The sequence below is a fragment of the Cibotium barometz genome, chromosome 58 (assembly GCF_041138505.1).
Source record: "Cibotium barometz isolate CiBa-2024 chromosome 58, ASM4113850v1, whole genome shotgun sequence".
NCBI lineage: Eukaryota > Viridiplantae > Streptophyta > Polypodiopsida > Cyatheales > Cibotiaceae > Cibotium > Cibotium barometz.
The window spans coordinates 9632331-9655019 of NC_141103.1; the positions used below are offsets into that span (position 1 = coordinate 9632331).

At 48.6% G+C, this 22689-nt stretch overlaps 2 protein-coding genes across 5 annotated transcripts in view; one reads left to right on the top strand and one right to left on the bottom strand.

Annotated features, from left to right (window-relative positions):
• Nucleotides 1-22689, top strand: part of LOC147605877 (prolyl 4-hydroxylase 1) — a 154932-nt gene that overhangs the window by 40417 nt on the left and 91826 nt on the right. The gene's annotated exons all lie outside the window — the stretch shown is intronic.
• On the bottom strand, nucleotides 18075-21221 carry LOC147605878 (uncharacterized). The gene is made up of 4 exons (XM_086792649.1): nucleotides 19530-21221; nucleotides 19051-19396; nucleotides 18782-18943; nucleotides 18075-18686 (listed from the first exon to the last, which is right to left on the bottom strand). The coding sequence occupies exons 1-4, from the start codon at nucleotides 21101-21103 to the stop codon at nucleotides 18231-18233; spliced, it is 2538 nt and encodes an 845-aa protein (XP_086648775.1). The 5' UTR covers nucleotides 21104-21221; the 3' UTR covers nucleotides 18075-18230.

A 22689-nucleotide genomic window follows, 5' to 3' on the forward strand; every position in this document is an offset into this window, starting at 1 on the left:
TTGTTTTGCTGATGAGTTACCAAATGAGTTGCCACCCGTACGACCGGAAGATCATCGCATTGATCTTGTGCCGGGTAGCTCACCACCTAATAGGCCAGCCTATCGTGTAAGTACATCCCAAAAAGAGGAGATCATGAAGCAGGTGAATGACGGTTTCAACCAAGCTCTTTCCCATATTGTTCACCCGTCCTCTTGGTTCAAAAGAAGTATGGATCCTTTCGTATGTGTGTGGATTATAGAGCTTTGAATAAGCTTACCATCAAGAATCGGTTTCCAATTCCATGCATAGATGACATCCTTGACAAGTTGGATAGATCGGCATGCTTTAGCTGAATTGATCTCAAGAGTGGGTATCATCAAGTGCGTGTAGTGCTTGAGGATGTACACAAAACTGCTTTCAGGACATCATTTGGGCTTTATGAGTATCTTGTTATGTCTTTTGGTCTTACAAATGCCCCGGCTACATTCAATAGAATGATGGATCGCATATTCCGTGGGTACAGAAAATTTACAGGTGTCTTCTTTGATGACATTCTAGTCTTCTCGAAGACCGAAGAAGAGCATAGAGCTCATTTGGCCATTGTTTTTGAAGAACTCCGTAAGCATAAACTCTTCATAAATGCAAAGAAGAGCGAGTTCTTCTTGTCAGAGATACATTATCTTGGGCATATTGTGTCCAAAGATGGAGTGCGAATGGATCTTGCAAAGATTGATGCAATTCGGAATTGGCCCGAATTGAGTTCGGTGCATGAGATCCGTAGTTTTCTTGGATTATGCTCTTACTACCGCAGGTTCATTCGGCATTTTGCATGGATTGCTTCTCCTTTGTATGATTTGACAAAGAAGAAGGCCACATTCAAATGGACTAATGTAGAGATAGATGCATTTCTCAAATTGAAAGATGCAACTACTCATGGTCCAGTGTTGATCATTCTGGATTTGCAAAAGCCTTTTAGTGTGGAATGTGATGTATCTGGAAATTGCATAGGAGCTATTCTTAATCAAGAGGGACATGCTGTGGCTTATGAGAGCCGTAGATTGCATGATGCAGAGCTATCTCTTGGCATTTATGAGAGAGCTTTTGGTTGTAATTCATGCATGTACTATATGGAAACATTATCTTCTTAGGGCCGATTTCACTGTGAAGACAGATCACCAGAGTTTGAGGTATTTTCTTACCCAAACTAAGTTGTCAGAGAGAAGCATATGAGGATGGCCAATTTCCTCTCTATGTTTCATTTTCAGATCTTGCACACCCCAAGAAAGAAGAATGTAGTGGCAGATGCATTGTCACGAAAGCCGTATATGTAGTAGCTATCTCGGTTGCCTCTCATGGGGACTTGTCTGCCATGCATGATTTGTATCATACGGATGCTGATTTTGCCACTATTTGGACTGAATTTGATGGCTAGTCATGCACATGCCTCATATGTGATCAAAGACGGTTATCTCATGAAAGATAATTGCCTATGTGTGGTGTTTGACATGAGGCAAAAGGTTTTGGATGAGTGCCATGCTCCTCCATATGTTGGTCATAGAGGCATAATGCCTACTACGCACATGATTGAGCAGTATTTCTTTTGGCCAGGTATGCGGAAGGACATAGAGGCACAGGTACGTGCATGTATCACCTGTCAAAAGGTGAAATTTGATAGGCAAAAGGCACCAGGTTTACTTCAGTCATTGCCTATTCCCATGCAGCCATGGGAAAGTATTACAATGGATTTCATTATGGACTTGCCACGGACCCAATAGAGTAATGATGCAATTTGGACAATTGTGGACAGGTTTAGCAAGCAAGCTTATTGCTTGCTGGTCAAAAAGACCATCAAAGCTGAGCATATGGTTAAAATATATCTTGCATAAGTGTTCAAGCATCATGGAATGCCGAAGTCCATTGTGGGGGATAGAGATCCCAGGACTACAAGTCTCTTTTGGCGGGCCTTATTTGATAGCATGGGCACCAAATTTGACTTCTCATCAGCTTATCACCCTCAAACAGATGGGCAAAGTGAGGCTGCAAATTCAGCCGTATTGGATCTCGTCAAATGATTAGAAGTCTTCTTGGGAGAAGTACTTACCGCTTGTGGAATTTGCATACAACAACATGGTGCATGCATCTACGGGAAAGGCCCCGTTTGAGATTGTTTATGGTAAGGTGGTTTTACCACCCATCCTTCGCACAAAGGATGAGATATTTGCAGCTGATGAGTATGTAAGAGACTTGGATATTGCTTTTGCTCAGGTGCGGACAGCCATTGCAAGGTCACAAGACAAGCATAAAAAGGTTGCCGCGACAAGCATAGAAGACAATTGGATGTTAAAGAGAATGATTGGGTATTGCTGAAATTTGAGAAAGCAAGACTTGCAAAGAGGCTTGGCAAAGAGGATGCATATCCTAAGCTTGCAACCAGGTACTATGGGGCTTTTCGAGTGATCGAGAAAATCAATGAAGTGGCTTTCAGATTGGCATTACCTAGTCATTGGTACATACACAATGCTTTTCATGTGAGTCTCCTTCGCAAGTATGTAGGGCCGGAGCCCAGTGAAACGGTCATTGAGGATCCACTAGAAGCGGATGAGCTCGAGGAGATCTTGCAGCCAGAGTAGATTGTGTATCACAAGGAACACAAGCTTGCTGCAGGCAAAGTTGTCAGGCGTTACCTTGTGAAGTTTAAGAACTGTCTTCCCATTGATGCTAAATGGGTAGATGAAGAGTTTTTTAGAGATTGCCCGCATGTGCTTCAGACATATTTGGATGCTTTTCAGTTGCGGACAACTGTTTAGAAGCCGGGGGGAATGTCACCATTTTGCCACCCAAGCTTTCTCATCACGTATGTACATTGGACTAGTGTCCATGGCAGTTGTATATGCCGGGGATTGATGCCACTCATGTGATACTGTGGACTTGGCTTTCCGTTGGGACTTGTGCCTCTGTGTACATGCTCGGAAATGCTTGGTGGATTGGTGTTCCATTGGGTCTGGTACCTTGTGTACTTGCCTGGAGCACGTCATTTTGGTATAGTCTCATGAATGGGGATTGTCCATACCAATGCTGCATTGCATAGCATCTTTAAATTGCATGCTGTTTTCATGCTTGCTTGATCAATGTGTAGTTCCGGGTAAGGGGACGCCCGCCCACGAACCATGCGCCACGAACCGTGCGTGTGAAATTGTCTGCGTGTGAAATTGTCTGCTGACATGGTTATGTGGCATGTGACAGGTGGTAAGTATTGGTCATAAACCTAGCCTTGGGAGTTAGCGCTAATTTATAAGTGAGTGTATACACACTTCATTAAGTTTTGGGCAACCAAAACTCACTTATAAATTATGACCAGCCCGATGTTCACACACACTGATGTCTTAAGGTGGACATAGCCCAATGTCCACCGCCCAGACCTTATCCCCTTTGTACAAAGGGAGTAACCAGCCATGTGTCCACTCTAGCTTGCACCACAAAGCACCTGCTTGCCACCTACACTGGACAACTCACCACCTCACTCCTCCTCTCTCTAGAGATTGGCGGCTCCTTCATGAGGGCTGTTGGGCTGCATTTTCTGCACTTTCTCCTCCCCAACTCCATTTCCAGGCTTGCTAAGGTGTTTCTCAAGCTTCCAAGAGTGTTTCCGGATGCTAATCACTATCCTATATACTCCCAATGACTGAAATTCAGCAAAACAGCTCTCTTTATTGCTGTAATTTTTGGTCGTTTTGTTGAAAACCCTAATTTCAGCCCTCCTTTCTCAAGTTGAACCATAGGGGAAGCTTTCCCAAGGTTCCCTTCATCCTCTTGAAGACTTTTGTCGCGAAGAAATGCGACAAATCGAAGATCTCATCACTCCAAGGACTTCCATCGCGAAGACTTCCGCTGTCATCGACTCTACTTGCAATTGGTAAGCCCTTATGCTTAAATATGGAAGCAAACAACAGGAGGGAGGAACTGGATTGTAGGCCAGCAGCCAAGACAAAAAAACCCCAAATAAATCATAAAATACCAAAAAAAAACCCTTTTTAAGGCTGGGAAAAATACTATTTTCTCACACTCCCTCTCAAGCCAAAAAGGGAACCATGAGAGAAGCTCCTACATCGACAACCACTTGTTTGCAATACTGTATTCATATGCATTGGTATGGAAATCTGGTCAGAAATGCCCATGACACTATGTACTTGATTCTCCCAAGATCAATATACTTTATTTAAGGGAGGGGTCGGCCGTTCCAGCTCATTGTGTGTCTCTTGTCAATTCAGCAAATTACTTCTTGTATTTGAGCAAGTGTCCATCAATTCTTAGTGTATTTAAGTGTATTGATAATAGATGCTGCGCACGGGCTGATTAGGCTGGCTGTACAGCAATCGAAATGCTGTCAGGCATACGGCAGAAGGCGGTACAGGTTGCATGGAACCCTTGTTGTATTGCGTGGGTAATGCTGGTTGTATAGCTGTGGCAGACGTGGGTAGGGACGAAGCGCACAGGTTTTACAGCCTGCACAGGTTGGCATTCGTGTGACATGTGGCATCCGTACAGCAGTACAATGTGCACAAGGGCGTACAACAGCAGGTACATGCAGGCAAATAGATCAGTACGGCAACTAACCCACACACATGTTAAAAGTGTGAAAAAGAAGTTTTTAAAAAAATAAAAAACAAGGCGACTGGTAAAAAAAAGCATGATAAGTGATTTTTTAACACTTTTTTGAAAAAAAAACATATGTAAAAAATTTAGGCCTTCTCTCTTTAAGGGCATATGTGAAAAGCATGACTTGGACACGTGTAGTTGTTTTCTTTTCACATTTACAAAAAAGCATACAGCGTGGAAAAAAGCAAAAACACTGATTTTCCTCTATCTAGAGAAAAAGTGTGCTTTTAGAAAAAGCGTGGTGGATAACTAATGCATAGGATGAGTGTTACTATTAGCTTTTGCGTGCATGAAAGCATAGGTGTGTTCCGCCAAAGTGATATTTTTGGCTATTTTTATGGCTAAAAATAGAAAATAAAGTGATAAGCAAACTTGCTTTTCAGACGCTTTCCCTTCTCTTGAGACCAAAGTCTTCGTTTACCTTCCTTGCTTTCTGTTGGCACCATTTGTTCTCAGCCCCACTTCCTTTTTCGTTTGTCCTTTTGCTTTGTCTTCTTTCTTCTTTTTTCACAGATTAGGCGGGGTTGGTCCCACACTGGCAGGCATATTGATCCCCCTACTTCTTTATGTAGATGACATCGTCCTCCTTTCGGATTCAGCCAAGGGGCTTCAGAGACATTTGGATGCCTTGTAGGATTTTTGCACTCAACGGAACCTCACTATTAACCTTGGTAAAATCAAGGTCATGGTCTTCAACACCTCCCGCCCCGTCACATCCAGATTGAGCTTCACATACAGTGGGGATCCTGTGGAGATTGTCTCATCCTATGTCTACCTTGGTGTCACTTTAAGAGGCCCATGGTTCACCATGGTTCCCACAGCACATGCCAGAGTGATACAGGGATATGCAGCCTTGAGCTTACTTGAGTGGCAGTGCTTCTGGGCACATTTCCAAGAGCCCAGGACAAAGGGTTGGCTTTTTGACACCCTCGTCACACAAGCCTTGATGTATGGAGCAGCATTCTGCGGGCCAGATTTATCTGATGAGTATTGGCAACGAGTTTAGAGGCCCCAGGTCATGATGTCCTCCCGTATGATCCGCAACAAACCATCAGTCCCACACCCGATTATCCAGGCAAAGTTTGCTACTGCCCCAATGGCAGTGGATGCACTCTTTCAAACAGTCAAATACCCTTATTGCATCAGTCACATGGATCCCCACATATAGCCGAAGCGTGCTCTGGAGTCCTCCAGACATCTAGCACTTGAGGGCCACTTCGCATGGACCGCCTCCCACCCCTTCAGTATAGTTTGCCAACTGGGTTATCTGGTTAGATCTTCTCAACGTCTACACCCACTGCACATGGATCACACCTTTGGAGCTCCCACCGAAGATGCACTTCTGCATAGATCACTTCCTCAGGCTCATTGAAGATGGATTCATCCAACAGTTGGGCTACTTGAGTGTTCACAAGTCTCATGCTAGATAGATTGCAATTGGCCAGGTTCGGGTTTCATCCCAACGCTACAGAGTGGAGAGAGGGAGAGCTGAGCACCTCTTTGGAGCTGGGGAGCTCATACGGTGGGGAGGAGAGGATCTGCCGATTATGCCACACAGAGGAGCATTACATATGTTGCTGCCCATTATACTATGAGATCCTTGGGCACTTTCCAAGGTCGTTTACTTCCTGGACCAACGCTGCCTAGGGCTCTTCGTGCTTGAGCTCTGCAGACAGAGGGACACTTTCTTCAGAGATCTTTGGCCCAAGTCACCCCAACCCCTCCCTTGCTAGCCAACCATTACCAACTTCTCCCAGATCGAGGAAGAAGACGACACTCATATAATGGATCTCGTGGACCCACCTCGGGGGCATTCCAGCATGCTTGGCTCCCCTCGGCGTTGGCCACAATCCCCTCATCAGCTCCAAATCTAGGACATGCTCCATCAGAGCGAGCTACCTTTCCACGTGATGTAGTTGAGGGAGACCTCTCATTAGCCCCATGCTTGATATTTTGGAGAGTGGTATACCATCTATTGGGGGTTGATGCTCCTCTCATGTTTCATGCTCATTGTATTCCATGATGAGATTTCTATGGACAGTTTTGTATCACTCCAGTGAGATAGTTTTGGTTTGTTCTATTTTGTTTCATGATGAGATATGCCATGGACATTATTGTATCACTTTGGTCTCAAGGGCCCATTGGGTCTTTAGTAGAAGCTTAATAGTCTCTCTCTCTCTCTCTCTCTCTCTCTCTCTCTCTTCTCATGTTTCTTCTTTGCCGGTTCATCGTTTCCTCCGTTGCTCTTCTTTTTTGCTTTGTTTATGCTTTCGTGCTTTTTCTTTCCTCTTCTCTCTTCTTCTCTGTCTTAGTCTCCTTTCGTCTTGCTTTAATCCTTCCTTCGGTCCGTGTCTTGGTTTTTGTGCTGTTCTTTCTTGCTTTCTTTCTTTTCTTTCTTTTCAATAACATATATACCATTTTAAGTATGATGCATCTACTAAGCGAAGGGATACTTATTAACATTCTCCCTTTTGATTTTTTAGATGATATGTTACATAACAAGTTATTTTTAAAAAGGCTTTGCTTGAAGGCCAAACAGAGATAGATTTGAGGTGGCCCACCCGTTTTTGATTGAGAGAGAGAGAGAGGGAGAGAGAGAGGAGAAGAGGAAGAGGAAGAGGGGGGGAGTGTGGTGGTTTGGGGTTGATCTGGGATTATTATTATTATTATTATTTTTTTTTTCCGAGAAAAGATCCTTTCATTAGTTATAAAAAAACGCCCGAAGGGCTACAAAAGATCTCTCCTGCTCCTAAGAGAGAGAATAGCAGTGAATACATCATGGCAGCCCGGGAGACTCTCCCTAGGTGCTGCAAAATACAAGCATCAGTATAGAAAAACTGAGCGGCTAAATCATACAATAGGGGGGGGGGAAGAGCCAAAGAGGTGGCCTGTAGTGCCAACGGGGGGATCCCGTGTGTAAGGTGTAGAACGGGCCACTGCGCCAAGTGGTGTGAAAGGCCTGGCGCCGTAAGATCGCCTCATCCCGAGTCTCCCCGGATGCGGTCGTACTGTCCTCGCAGGGTGTGGATCAACTCCTGCCAGATCCCCCGAACAGTCTCTGCTGGTGGCTCTAATCTCCCCTCAAAGGCCGTAAAGCACCGGGCCCTCCAGGTGAACCAGATGGTGAGGCTGCTGAGGAGCTCCCATCGTAAATCCCTCTCCTGTGTCCAGCTGGCGGACGAGAAATCCGGTGCCGGAACCAAGCGAGGCTGGCCCCTAATAAATCTGATGGCCTGACTGCCCTGCTCCATCTCATAGCCCATAGCAGGCCCTGATGAAGTCGACCAAGCAGCGGCACCCCACGTAAACATAACCTCTGGAGAGAGGGGGGCCAGAATACGCAGTATCCGCAGCCAAATCTGCTGTGCCTGAGGGCAGTCCCAAAGGCAATGTCTCTGTGTCTCCATAGGGTGGCCACATCGGACGCAGGCCGCCGGAAGACCGCTGTAAACAAGCCAAGTGCCAACTGCTGAGCCCCTGTGGGCGACCAGCCACTGAAAAGCCGAGATCCTGCGGGCCTACCGACTAGCCCAGAGCCGAGCCCAGAAATCCTCCAGGAACTCCTGTGAGAGTCCCTGCAATCGCCAATGCCCCGCTGCCGCTGGAGAAACCGTCCTCCTCGCCGTCAAAATATGCCGTCCCAGCCGAACAGTATACTGGAAAAAGGTGATCTCTGTGGCCTCAAGGGATGCATAAGGATCATGCCACTCGTACTCCCCGGGGTCCCACTGTAGCCGGGCCAAGGGGCGCGCTGCATATGCCCATATGCGCCAATCCGGGAGCACATCAGCAGGGTCGGGGTCAATATGCTACTTCCGAGAAGCGGCAGCCACTACCCGAATCCTTTGGAAGGTGCACTCTACAACCAAAGGCGACTCCACCTCCACTCTCTGGAGTCTGCCCTCATCCTGAATCTCATAGTAGAGGCATCTGCCATCCTCAGTGCTAGCTCTGACAGCAATCAGGATCTCCAACTGCGTAAAGGCTCCCATCCACCGTGGGGCCACTGGCTCGAGAGGTGTGAACCACTCCTCTGTAAGTGCCTCCTGAATATCATCCCTCATAATCAACCCCCCTCTGAAGTGACTCAGCCTCTCCACCTGGATCTCCTCTGGTAGACTGCAGAAAGCCTGCCAGTCTCCAAAACTACGAGCTGGGCCTGCCGCTAAAGGTCCCCAGGCTAGACGAGGCCGAGAACCCAGCATATGACCCTGCTCCGTACGAACCGCTGGGCTCCAGATGAGCGGCTGCCTGGCCCGCTCCTCAACACAAGAAGGAGGCCGCTGAGAGAGCCCCGGTCTCAGCAGCTCCCAAGCTCTCAGGATACTCAAAGCAAATCTGTCCTCCCATCCTCTACTGAGGCCTGTCCTCCTCATCTCTATGAAGATCCAGCGAATCTCTGGTGCCCAAGTACCCCCTGCAGGGGGCGCCCGAGCCTGCAGTCGCTGCAAGAGGGGCTCTTTCCAAGGCTCAGCGCCTGGAAGTAACCCCCGAACAATAAGCTTCCCCAATAAGGCTCTACTCTGATCGACTGGATCTATAATGCCCAAACCGCCCTGAGCCAGCGGAAGTGAAATAACTGCCCATGCAACCTTTGCCCGAGCTGGCTGACCGTCCCGCCCAGACCACAGAAAGTTCCTGATCAGCCTCTGTACCTGGCTGATGCAAGAGCTTGAGAAAATCCAGCAAGACGTAATGTACCACATGGTCGCTAACAGCACCTGATTTGCCACCACCACCCTCCCAGCCAAGGATAGTCGAGCTGTACTCCAATACAATAGCTTCTTCCGAATGCTCAGAAGAAGCGGGGCAATCTGCTGCTCAGGTGACAAATCGAGGCCAATCTGGCATCCCAAATACCGCACTGTTGTGCCTGGAGGAATCCATCTAAAACCGGGGTCCGGGCTCCATGCCGGAGTGGGAGCACTACTGATCCAAAAGGCCACTGTCTTGCGCCAATTGATCAATGCTCCCGAAGCTGCACTAAAAACCTGGAGCGACTGCTCAGCCCGAATAAGATTGGCCTCTTGGCCATGCAAAAATAAGCCCGTGTCGTCTGCAAACTCAGCATCAAGCAAATCCTCCCCTCGGACTGGGAGCTGAAGTCCTCTCAAACCAACCTCCTCTGCTGTCAAATACATACTCATAGCCTCCGCAAAGAAGAGAAAAAGGAAAGGGGCGAGAGGACACCCCTGACGGACTGATCTGGTCAGCTCAAAACTCAGCCCCCGTCCTCCTGCAATCAGCACCTGGCTGCGAGCTGTGGAATACAAAGCTGCCACCCCTCTGATCCATCCTGGCTCAAAGCCCAGGCGAAGCATAGTGCCCTCTAAGAATCCCCAATCAACTCTATCGTATGCCTTCTCAAAATCGAGAAGCATCACGACCAAGTCCTCGCCAAGAAATCTAGCTCGGGCCGTCGCCTCCCAGAAAGTAAAGATGTTGTCAAGGATACTGCGCTCCTTGACAAATCCTGTCTGAGTAGCATGAATCAACTCCCCCAGGAAGGGCTGGATCCTCAAACTCAAGGCCTTTGCTAAGACCTTGTAGACAGTATTGAGGATCGTAATAGGCCTCCAATGCCGAATGTCATCTGATACTCCCTCCCCCTTGGGGATAAGATAGATCAAGCCCTCTGAAAAGCTCTGCGGCATCACCCCAGTGTCCAAAACATGCTGAAAGCCACTGCGGAGGCCTGGCCCCAAAAGGTCCCAATAGCGCATAAAAAAGGCCGGCGTCAGTCCGTCCTCCCCTGGGCAACTATGTCGCGGCAGGACCCTCAAGGCCTCGGCAAGCTCAATCTCTGACAGAGGCGCACCTAGAACTGTACGCATATGGTCTGTGACCCTCCTTTGCACATGGGCCCACACAGTCTGCTGTAAACATCTCGATCCTCAGTGGCTGGCTCCGCTGAAAGCAGGTCACTATAAAAAGCAGTGGCAATGGCTCTGATCTCCCCGAGCTCAGTAGCTACCGATCCATCCGGTCTACCAAGCTGGCGGACTCCTGCTCGCGCATGCCGGGGTCCAGTGATCTCAAAAAACTCCCCAGTCACTCTATCACCAAGCTGCGTCCACTGAGAGGCCTGACGACGATAGTAAAACTCATGTCTCTGCTCCTCTACCTCTCTAACCTCCTGGCGTGCCTGGCTTAACTGGGACGCCACCCACTCACATGCAGGCTGCTGCTCCTGAAGGCGTTGTAGCGAAGCAAGGCTGCGTCTCAGCCGTTGCTCCCGCTCGCGAATCTCTCCCAGTCGTGTCAAAGCTGCAGCGTGCAGAAAAGAGCTAAGATCAGTGAGTCCCTGGGCACACTGGCCCGCTGCATCCTGGTCAGAGCACTGACTATCATGCCAGATCCTCTCAATATCCTCAGCGAGACTGGGATCTGCAAGTACCCTCTCTGGGATCCTCAACTGCAAGCTGGGCTCCCGTGTCCCCTCCTCCAATGTCAATATAACTGGCGCATGATCTGAAAATGAGGTGCCAGCGAGAATGCCGACGGAGCCCCCTCGCTCCCCTAACCAATCGCCCACATAAAAGCGATCAATCCGTGATAGATTAGTCCCTTCTTGCCGGCGATCCGACCGAGAGAAACTAAGACTGTCCTGAGACCGGGAGAAAGCCCCATGCTGCCATGCATCAATGATCCTCAGTGACATGCAAAACCGGTCCCAAGCTGCAAGCTCCGTGCCGTGCACTGTAACATGACTGCCTCCCACCCTATCTGCCGGGTCCTCAAGCATGTTGAAGTCTCCCCCAACACACCAATGTGCGGCCTCTGGCAATGCATCTGTAACCTGAGTCCAGAACTCTGCTCTGGCACTAGCATGATTGGGCGCATAGATGTTGAGCACACCCAATAGCTCATCATGCATCCTCAGAATGACATACTGTGCTCTACCAGGCACAATGATCCCTCGATCCACAATGGCCTGCCGCCATACATCTGCAATAACCATGCATACTCCTCCCTGTCCACCCAAAGGACCAAACCCTGCAGACCAAAAAGTGTCCCATCTACCAGGCATCACCGAACCATATCTCCGGATCCTGCTCTCACCCAAGTGGTGCTCCTGCAACATCAAAATGTCAATGCTGCCACCAACCAAGCATGTCTGAAGCTCCTGCCTCAAGCAACCTCGATAGCGTATAAAGTGTGCTCCGCCAAGGCCCTGTACATTCCATGAGATGATCCTCATGGATGCCCTGCTGAGGTGGATGCTGTCTCAGCCGTGCGGCGGGCCTTCGCAAGCGGCTTGGATGGAGAGTAGTCCCCATCCGAACGGCTGCGAATCTGCCCACCCGGTGTAATGCAAGAATCCCGGATTAGGCGCCAGTGGCTGTGGCCCATGACGACTGCCTCCTGCTCTGACAGAGAAACCTCGTGTATACTCACGTATCCAGGGTCGCGTGCCAAGTCTGCCACTATGCGCACGACCAAATGCCGAATCCCTGAGGTATCCACACTCCCGGGATCCAAGAAAAAATGAGCCAACTCCCAAAGTCGGCCTATCACATCTGTCACCTCCAGATCGCTCATGTGGTGAGAAAACTCAACTGCCTGAGTCTTCAAAGTGCTGAGAGCGAGCTCTAGAGTCCACTCCCGATCACAAGGTCCACAGAGGGAACGAGAAGGCCACCGCTGAGTCTAGTGCCTCCTCCCCGCGGGCCGGAGGTATCACTACATGGACTCGAATGGGCGCTGGCTCATGGGGGCCCTCTGCTCCAAAAAGCCGTGTAAAGGAATAATCAAAGGCCTCCGAGCGTTGTCTAATGCCAAGGCGACTCAGCCGACTGCGGATAGATGAAATCCGTGAGGCCCTAATCGGCATAGGTCTCCTCTGTGATGCTCGAGCGAGGTCAGTGCTGCTCAGCGCTCTCCGGACTGCAGGTGAGCGCCAGGGAACTGCCAGGGTCTCCCGGGAAGGTGAGGCGGGCGGAGGGGGAGGAGGGGGAGGCGAAGGAGGTGGAGAGGGAGCCGCTGCCGAAACCGGAGCGGGGGCGGGAGGAGGCGAAGGTGGAAGCGAGGCGGTGGGAGGGGACGGGGGTGAGGGGGGTGAAGGAGGGGGAGCTGGCATCTCCTGGTCCTCGGTCGCTGCAGGGGTCTCCTCCTGAAGGGGAGCAAAGTTGTTCCTCACGGGAACCCAGTGAGGCTGAGACTGTGGCTGCTGCTGCAGCGGTCTCTGGGCGTGCTGCTGTGGCTGTCTCCCTCGGCGGCGCCCCTGTCCAGGCTGCCACTCCGAGGTCTCTGTGGCGTGAGCAGGTGTCCGTGAGGCAGCCTGCCGAGCCGAATCTGTGGGCGGGCCATCAGTAGCCTGCTGCTGTGGTGAGGGTCGAGGTCTCCTGCGAGGGCAGGCCTTGGCCAGATGACCGACCTGCCTGCAAATGAAGCACTGGTTCGGGAGCCCCGAGAACTCCACTCTCTGATCTATCCACCCCCCCCCTATCCTAGGTAGCTGAATGACCTTAGGAAGGGAGGAGATGTCAGACACCAACACTCTGACCGAAGGTAGCCCAGCTGCTCTGGCCACCACTGAAGCTGCTGAGGGGCCCGTCTCTAGTACCGAGCCCACCAATGCTCCGAGCCTGGAGAGGAGCGGAAGATACTCCCGGCGGAGACCAGGGAAACAAACTGTAATATGGAAGAGGCGCTCTCCCTGCTCCGCCGGTGCTGGGTCAAATCCATGCTGCCAAGGTCTGAAGAAAGCCCGAGCACCCCTGATGTCTAGAGGACTCATGGCAAGGACCTTGGCAACGCTCTGGGCGGCCTCGAACTCGATCTGATAATGGCCCCGGCCCAGGAGCTGTACATCCAGGATCTTGCCCACATCTGCAAGAAGGCGAGCCTGAAGAAGATCCCTGATCTCCCCTCTGCTGGGGCGAGTGCCGACTATATGGCAGATGGTGGAATGAGCCTGGAGGCGTTCCACCTCTGCGGTGAGGCTCGCTTCCTCTTCCGGCGAAAGAGAAAGCCTGATGGGGGTGACCTCAGGGGCAGGCGAGGGGGCTGCTGATGAGTCCCTCTGAGGCGGGGCGGGAGGAGCCTCCATCAGAGTCTGAAGCTGCGGCGAAGGCGGGAACCTGCTGGAAACGAGTTGCACACAGAGAGGCGGAATACGGAGCGAAAAAAGAAATCAAAACCCCCAGGGGGCGGAAGCAAGAAAAGGAGGGAGGGGGGGGGGAAAGGGCGAAAGAGATAAAACCTAAAAAAAAGGGGGGGGGGAGGGCAGGGGGCTGCGCGCAAGAGGGATGGGCGGAAAAAAACCAACTGGCGGAAAAAAAAACAACTGGCGAAGGGGGGGGAATAAGCCGCTGCAGAGAGGAGGAGGGCGCGAAGACAAGGGGGGGGAGGCGTAAGGGAGAGGAGGGCGGCGAGCAAAGCTATGGGCAGCAGCGAAGGCAGGCGGAATGGGGGGGCGCAGCAGCGGATGTAGACGGGGGGGCTAAACGACAGGCGGCGGGGGTCAAAGAAGGCGGGGGACAATGCTGGCGGCGGGCAATGCAGGGAAGGCGGAGAAGGAGGAAGCGAGGAGGAAACGAGGGGCGAGCAGGCCGGGAAGGTGGAGGGCGCAGTGCAACAGCGCGAGCAGGGAGAGGTGGGCGGGAGCTTCAGCGAGCCGTTGATCTCCTTCGAGTCGGTCAAAGAATTATTATTATTATTATTATTTTGTATGTATGTGTGTGGGGGATCAAAAGGAGGAGAACAATGAGAAAATGTATCTTAGATTATGAAATTTCGTCATCAAAGGTGAAGTCTACACTAGTCTACCCTAATTGGGATGTGTGTGTGTGTGTGGTTTTTTTTTTCCGTGTGTGTGGGGATACTAGGATATGGTATGTAGGGCGAAAATGCGCTTGTGTTGTGTATCTTCAAGGGTGATTGTAGGGCTTATGGATGGGTTGTGTGCGTAGGTTGAAAATGCGCGTGTGTTGTGTATCTTCAAAGGTAACTGTTGGGGTGTATGGTCGGTGGGGTGATGGGTGTGTGTTGTGTTCTTTCAAAGGTAACCTCTTTTTCAAGGGTAAAAATGGGTATGCGTTGTGTATCTTCAAAGGTGATTGTGTAAGAGGCCTCCCTGGCCTATCTAACCAAAGATCTCCTAAACACAATCCAAACAAGATTCGAGAAGCCAAATAAAAGAGGTGCAAGCAAGCTCACTACCCAACCGTAGGATCAATACTTTGATCCACCCTTGAGCTAGGGGCTAAGGTTCCACTCCACAGATACATGCCCGTTAGCACTAGCATCCCATACCATGAGTACTTGCCCACAAGGGCCCTCAGCAAGTCTATTTGGGATCTGCTATGTCTGAATGGGAGAGAGAATTAGGGTTAGGTTTTCATGTGGGAGACATACACAGAGAAGAAGGAGAGAGAGAGATAGAGAGCTGTGGGGATAAGTCAACTCATGAGAGATGAGTGTGTGACTTCCCTATCACACATGTATATTGCACTAGTACACATAGTGCACTTCATATCAAAGGTCTGATGTAGCCTCTTCTTCAAGGCATCCATCTCTTTACGAGATTTCCCGGCAATCAACATATCATCAACATACAAGATGAGGATCAATAGACTGCCATCCAAAGCTTTCTTGGTGTATAAGCAGTGATCTATGTCACTTCTCCTGAAATCCTGTGATTTCATGAATGTATCAAATTTATGATACCATTCCCTTGGTGCCTGCAAGCTTCTCCTTTCCATTCACTGCATAACCTTCTGGCTGTTGCATATATATCTCCTCATGGAGATCACCGTGAAGAAAAGCAGTCTTCACATCCATCCGAATCAAATCCAGATCATCATGTGCAACCAAAGCTAATACAGCTCTAAGTGTGGTTATTTTGACCACTGGAGAGAAGATCTCATCAAAGTCCACACCATATTCCTGCTTGAAGCCCTTAGCCACTAACCTGGCTTTGTATCTTGGCTTTGCATCAGGTGCAACTTTGAGTCTGTAAACCCACTTGCATGGCAAAACCTTCTTGCCTGCAGGCAAATGCACCAACTTCCATGTTTCATTTTTGTGCAGAGAATCCATCTCTGACTTCATGGCATGCTCCCAAAGAGCCTTGTCTGCCCTCTATAAAGCCTCCTTGTAACATGAGGGCTCCCCACAGTCAGTGAGCATCAAGTAGTCAACCCCTGGAACAAACCTGTCAGGGGCTCTGGAGGGTCTTGTGGACCTCCGTACCCAATGACCATCATTTGCAGGTTGCTGTCCAGCCTGCATATCACCTATTGGTGGGCTAATGGCAAAGCTCCACGAAGAAGCCAGATAGCAGGAAGGCGCAGGTGGAGAAGGCGGCGAAGAGTGAAGAAGCGAGAGGCGAGAGCTCAGCAGGTCTCTGCAGTTCTGTTTGCCAAGGCTCTGATACCCGTTGAATGGGAGAGAGAATTAGGGTTAGGTTTTCATGTGGGAGACATACACAGAGAAGAAGGAGAGAGAGAGATAGAGAGTTGTGGGGATAAGTCAACTCATGAGAGATGAGTGTGTGACTCCCCTATCACACATGTATATTGCACTAGTGCACATAGTGCACTTAGTACATTAAAAGTACTAAGTGTACTATGTACTATAACTTATGGACTAGTACACACTATAAGGGTGGGCATAATGCCTTTACCCCAACAATGTCCACGGTAGGAGTAGAAACCTTGGTGTGGGCACAAACCCATCAGAAGTGCACTACTCGACTTACTACTCAGTAATAACCCAAGGCATCACTATATAGTGATAATTGCGGCTATAAATAGCTTACCTGCTATATATAGCTAGTAGCCTAGTTTTATTAATACTTAACCTTCACCCTTTGTATCTGGATGCTATCTCCTAATCCCAGGGTCCCCTAACCTTGTTGGATTAGGCTCGCTAATTTGAGGATTAGCTCCAAGTCCATAACATATATAAATTATAAGAGACATGCAAACCTTTGTAGACTCCACGTTTAGGTTTCTCTGATACCAAGTGTAAGAGGCCTCCGAGGCTTGTCTAACCAAGATCTCCTAAACACAGTCCAAACAAGATTAGAGAAACCAAACAAAAGGGGTGTAGGCAAGCTCACCACCCAATTGTAGGATCAGGACTTCGATCCACCAGGGGCTCAAGTTCCACTCCACATATATATGCCAGTCAACGTTGGCATCCCATACCACTTGCACCTGTCCATAGGGGCCCTTGGCAAGACTATCTGTGATCTGCCATGTCCACAGCCAGAGTAGAAACTCTAGCCCAGGCACAGACCCATCAAAAGTGCACCACACGACTCACTACTCAATAATAGCCGAAGGCATCACTATATAGTGATAATTGTCGCTCTATAAATAGCTAACGTGCTACAGATAGCCAGTAGCCTAGTTTTATTAATTATGAGCCTTAGCCCTGTGTATATGCTTGCTATCTCCTAATCCCAGGGTCCCCTAACCTTGCTGGATTAGGCCCGCTAATCCGAGGTTTAGCTCCAGGCACATAACAGATTGTAGGGGTGTATGGTAGGTGGGGTGATGGGTATGTGTTGTCCTTTCAAAGGTAAGCGGGTAATGGTGGGACTAGGTGGGACAATGTACTTTGTGTTCCGTCCATTATCTGATACTTGGAAGATCCAGTAGGTGGTAAGTTTCCTCAAAGGGAAAATCTTGACCTAGTGAAAAGGACCTGAAACCACGAGTTGTCCAAGGTGTAGACGAATTTGGTGTTTTTGATGAACTCTTTGACTTCCAAATTTAGAATGTGTCTTCTAACACATTTGTGCAAAAACTCTATGTAGAACCCACGTGTGCATGTTCTTTTTTTATTATTATAGTGAAGATGTATTTTTATTTATAATAAGAAAAGAGTACATATAAATTGTGGGATAGTCTTCTCAAACAATCAAGAGAAGAACTACCCACAGAAACTGCTCAATCCAAAATCCTCTTAGTGAGTAGTTTCATTGCATCTGACTCCGGTCTGTTTATACTCACCAGACTAGCAATGTTAGCCTTCACTAAACAAATAACTTTCTTAAGATCTACACCAAGGTTGATGTGTACGTACTGTACGTAATGTACGGTACGTATTTGTACGTTGTTCCGTACAGATAAAATTTTTGTGTACGTAAAAATACGTACCATTGTAAAAAATATCAATCTATATGGCATTTCATATCAAAGTAAACATAAAAAGATCCAAATACATTTTAAATTGTGAGAGAGACCTATAAGACAATCTAATAAGGTCTTTGCTAATACGCATTTGATTAGTAATCACAAAACCCTTGCCGCATGTTGTAAAACTTGTTACTTCAAAAATCAAACATCAGATACCAAAACCATTTTTCAATCAGATGACAGAGATCAATCTTTAATCACCAATCACCACTCTTAGAAGTTAGCTCTATATAAACTGATGAATCAGTGTTCACAGTGCACACAACAAAAGTCTCGACTCTCATCCATGTCAAAAGGCTGCAAATGCATCAAGATTCAAAACAAACTGAATACAATGCACATACTACATAGCAAGCTGCAACACTACATCATAGAAATGTCCTCAAAAGGCCCATAAGGGCTAGTCCAGAGTCTAGACTCCACAATGAAACATGATCTAAGAGTCAAAACTCCTCATCAGATGATGATGATGACGATGCACCAGAAGAGAGCAAGTCCCCATCTGTCAAGACATTGCCCTCGTCGTCATACTCAGGCTCTGCCATCATGGGCACATGTGATGATGTGAAAGATGTATCATGAGATCCATGTGCTACATCATCATCTCCTGGCTCACTCTGAGTATGAATGAGAGTGACAGCCTCATTCGCCCGAGTCCGCTGCGTACGAACAGGCAGCTTCCCCCGACGAATGCTCCTCCGTCTAGCGCTCTCTGAATCTGCAGCCTCCTCACGCACAGGTATCGCCAAAGCCCGTGCGCGTGACCTTGTGACACGACGATCGATGCTCTCCAACTCTCTATGAAGGAGTCGTATAATATCTGCTTGCTCGTCTCTGACACGCTGCTCCACGTCGCCCTCAGTAGAGGTTGGCACCATCTTCACATGGGTCGGATCTGCCTGTGGAAAAGCAAAATCCGACAAGTCAGAACCACAAGAAATGACTTATATTGAAATGTGTCAAAAGACGTACGACAGTTAAAACTTAAATATACCTGCTTGGGTGCCCCCAAAGCATGATAATCTCGCACGAGCTTCATGTTAGCTCGGCAATACACTAATCGCTCCAGCTGAGCGGTACTAAGTCGATTGCGGATCTTCGTGTGAACCAAGGAGTAGGCACTCCAATTGCGCTCACAAGCACCAGCAGAACAATCCTACGATCACGAATCACGATACGATTTCGGAGTCAAGACTCAAAACCCTTAATGAATCAAACTTGAAACTTTAAAGATGGATGCAATTGTGAAAGAGTCAAGAGTACCTGCGAGAGGATTCGGAGAGCAAGATGAGTCAGCTTTGGAAGACCTTGTCTTCCATAGCTCTGCCACCACGTGAGAGGAAATTTCGTCGCCTCCTCTCTCAAAACCACCGCTCTAGCAAAGGATGGTCCTAGATTGTTCATAAAACTCACCATCTCTGCATCAACCTCAAGTTGCTCATCCTCGTCGTACATTATGTTGATGTACTGGTCTTTCTGCGTGAGCAGAGTGCTCTCACTAAACAGCTCTGGCTTCTTGTAGAAGGGATGAAGCAATGCAGCCATCCCATGAATGGGACGGCTCATAAATGTCCATCGCCGCTCTACAATAGCCAGGATGTCACCACGGCTACAAATTGACAAGCCAACATTCCAACAGTCATTATATAATATAACTTTAAACATATTGTTCATTGTTGCAATGTGCATATTATTTAATATTAATATAATCAACCAAGAACAATATCCAAGTGTACACTCACTGAGACTCCGTCAATGTCGTACAGGTGGCAATATGGCGCTTCATCTCCATGAAGAGATGATAGACCAGTCCAAGAGTAGAGCCCTCCATATCTGTGATTCGGAGGAGGACATGGATAGGCTGCAATGCCACTGTCAAGCTCTGTACCTCTGTCCAAAAGGCCTCGTCAAGCACTTTCCGCTGAATGTATCTAGTGGCCTCTGTCTGTGCATGGTGCATAAACCTCCATTTCGGGTCCACCACAGTCTGTAGTAGTGGGTCCCGCAATCTAAAAAGCCTCTGCAAGACCAAGAACATATAAGAAAACCTGGTCTTCGAGGGTCGCACCATATCAAGTGCACTATGGCTCCTGAAGATGGCCAAAGCCTGATGTTTTTTTCGGAAAAATGTAGTAATCTTCATGGCATCTGCAACATTAGGTTGCACCCATGGCAACTTTCCAATATCCTCCATCAGCAGGTCCAAGCAATGTGCAGCACAAGGAGTCCAAGCAATGCGAGGAAACTCTGCCTCGACCAATTCACCCATACGCTTGCAATTTGAAGCATTGTCTGTCACCACTTGGACCACATTCTCTGGCCCAACATCCAAAATTGCCTGTCTGATGTGGTGATAAATAAACTCAGCACTGATGGATTCTCCTGCCTTTCCTGCATCCACAGCCCGCAAGAAGTATGTGCCAAGACATGAGGACACCAAAATATTGATAATGTGTCGTCTACGCATATCACTCCAGCCATCAGATATGATGGTGCACCCAAAAGACTGCCATCCTGCCTTGACAGGTACCAATGCCTTGTCTATCAAGGCTTTCTGCTCTTCAAGCATCGTGGTACGCATTTTGTTATACTCCACCCCGGACCACGAGTCTGTGTGGCCAACCTCTGCTATGGCCCTCACCATTCTCTTCCATTGATCAGTCCTCAGTACATTGAAGGAGATGTTGCACTCCACAAGAGTGCTTGCAATCTCCATCTCAGCCACTTTTTGTCTCTCTTTCACCCACGAAAGAGATGACACACGTGAAGGCAAAGTACTCTGTCTCAGCACATGTGCATCATCATCCTCATCACCCTCCTGCATGACACGGGCCCTCTTTCTGCCCCCTGTAGACTGGCTATCCTGTGTGGAAGAATCACCCATCTCCCCCACAAGCGCATCATGAAGTGCATCTTGAGTGTGCTGGCTGCCCCTTACCTTCTTTGAACCCTTTGCTGTTGATGAATTCTCAGCAATGAGCTTGTCTCTGATATCCTGCGGCACCTGCTTGCACCCACCACAATTGCCGGTGGTGCCAATACCTGTCAAGTGTATCACGACACGAGAAATTGTGCTCGTGAGCTCGAAGTTGCAATACTTGCACTGCCATCTACGCGTGCCAGAACCAGCTTGGGTCGGCGTATTAATAACACGGATGACATTCGTGTGCTCCTGCCAGTAGGGGTTGCATGGCTTCGGCATATTGGATCCTGGAAGCTCTGTGACACAAACAAAGAGAGAGAGAGAGCTTAGAGCAGAGTACATACTCCAAAGGAAGAAAGAGAGAGAGAGAGAGAGAGGGAGAGCGTAGAGCATACTCCAAAGGAGGAAAGAGAGAGAGAGAGAGAGAGAGAGAGAGAGAGAGGGAGAGGGACCCCGGACTCGGGAGGGAGTGAGAGAGAGACGAGATTAATCATGTAGACAGTAGTACATTGGCAGAGAGAGAGAGAGAGAGAGAGAGAGAGAGAGAGAGAGAGAGAGAGAGAGAGAGAGAGAGAGAGAGAGAGAGAGAGAGAGAGAGAGAGAGAGAGAGAGAGAGAGAGAGTACAGTACGAGATGAATCACGAGGGACCAAGGCCATGAGCGAGAGAGCGTGTGACTTACCTGTGCACAGTGTGCAGAGACGGAGCGAAACAGAGCGCTGGCGGCTGGGCGAAACAGGCGAAAATCCAAAACAAGGCCAAAATCGCACGGCGAAAGGTCAAAAAGGGGGTTTTTTTAAAAAATAAACGTACGGATGGATCCGTACGCGTACGGATCCGTACAGTACGTTCCGTACGGTACGGATCGATCCGTACGTACGTACGGATGCAACCTTGATCTACACTTTGCATGCCATCATTAACAAAGACCAGAGTGTTCCTCATAGACCATATCTCCCACAGGCATGTAAATCTTGCAAATCCAAAAAGGCTATTACTCTCCTCTACTGGACCAATCTTGTTACCCAAAACCCAATGGGACCATGTACATTGCAGCCCAAAAATGTTCCCCCCCCATTTAGAGAGCTGTGACCAAAAGGATCTTAATGCCGGGCAATCCCAAAAGGCATGCTTGAAATCCTCGATGGCTGTTTTGCATCTTGAGCATATCCTTGAGGCCATATTTCTAATCATCAGCTTACAGCCTAACGGAAGAGCCCCAAGATTGGGGTGGGACAGATGGACTTCCCCTTGGTCAGGAATCAACTGCCAAGTTTTATCAGATGTTAATGCAAGAGAAGAGAGATTTTAAACATTTCAATACAAAATGGAAAGTTGCTTGGCCGACAAATGTTGGGAATGCAGAAGAATTTGGGATCCAAACTGCCAACACATGCTCAGACTTTTTTGTGTGCGTGATCTTTTTATCGTTAGGCTATCTAGCGTTTGTCAGATATGGATATGAGTGAACACGGTAGCACGGATGTGGATGTATCCACTATGCTAAAATCTTTCGTAAGACTAGTATTTGAATGATTATCTTGAAGGTTCCCTCCAAACACCATAACTGAATTTTAATTGAGGGATAAATCTCGGTTTAATCCTTGAAAGGCCGTCCATGACCCTTCCTTGGCCAAAGTGGCCAGAGAGAGATTGTGGCATGTGAGGGCCGACCACTAATGCCACTGCAATGAGATCTAGGTGAGTGGCAGTGGCACGATCCCTTTTTCTTGTGAGGATGCCCCTGATGTCTTTTTCTTTGAGTACACATTCCATCTGGGCTGCATGATTCAGATGCCAGAGGTTGATAGTACGCCAACAGCAGCAGTACACAAGTAGACTCAGGACATCCGGGTGCGTTTCCTCTGTGATTTTTGGAAATGGCTGTGGGACAGCTTCTGGCCACTGAAGATTACTCTTTTCCTTTCGCAGATAGCTCAGATGGGCACCTGGCTGGCAACTGGAGGTCGGCCTGCCCTC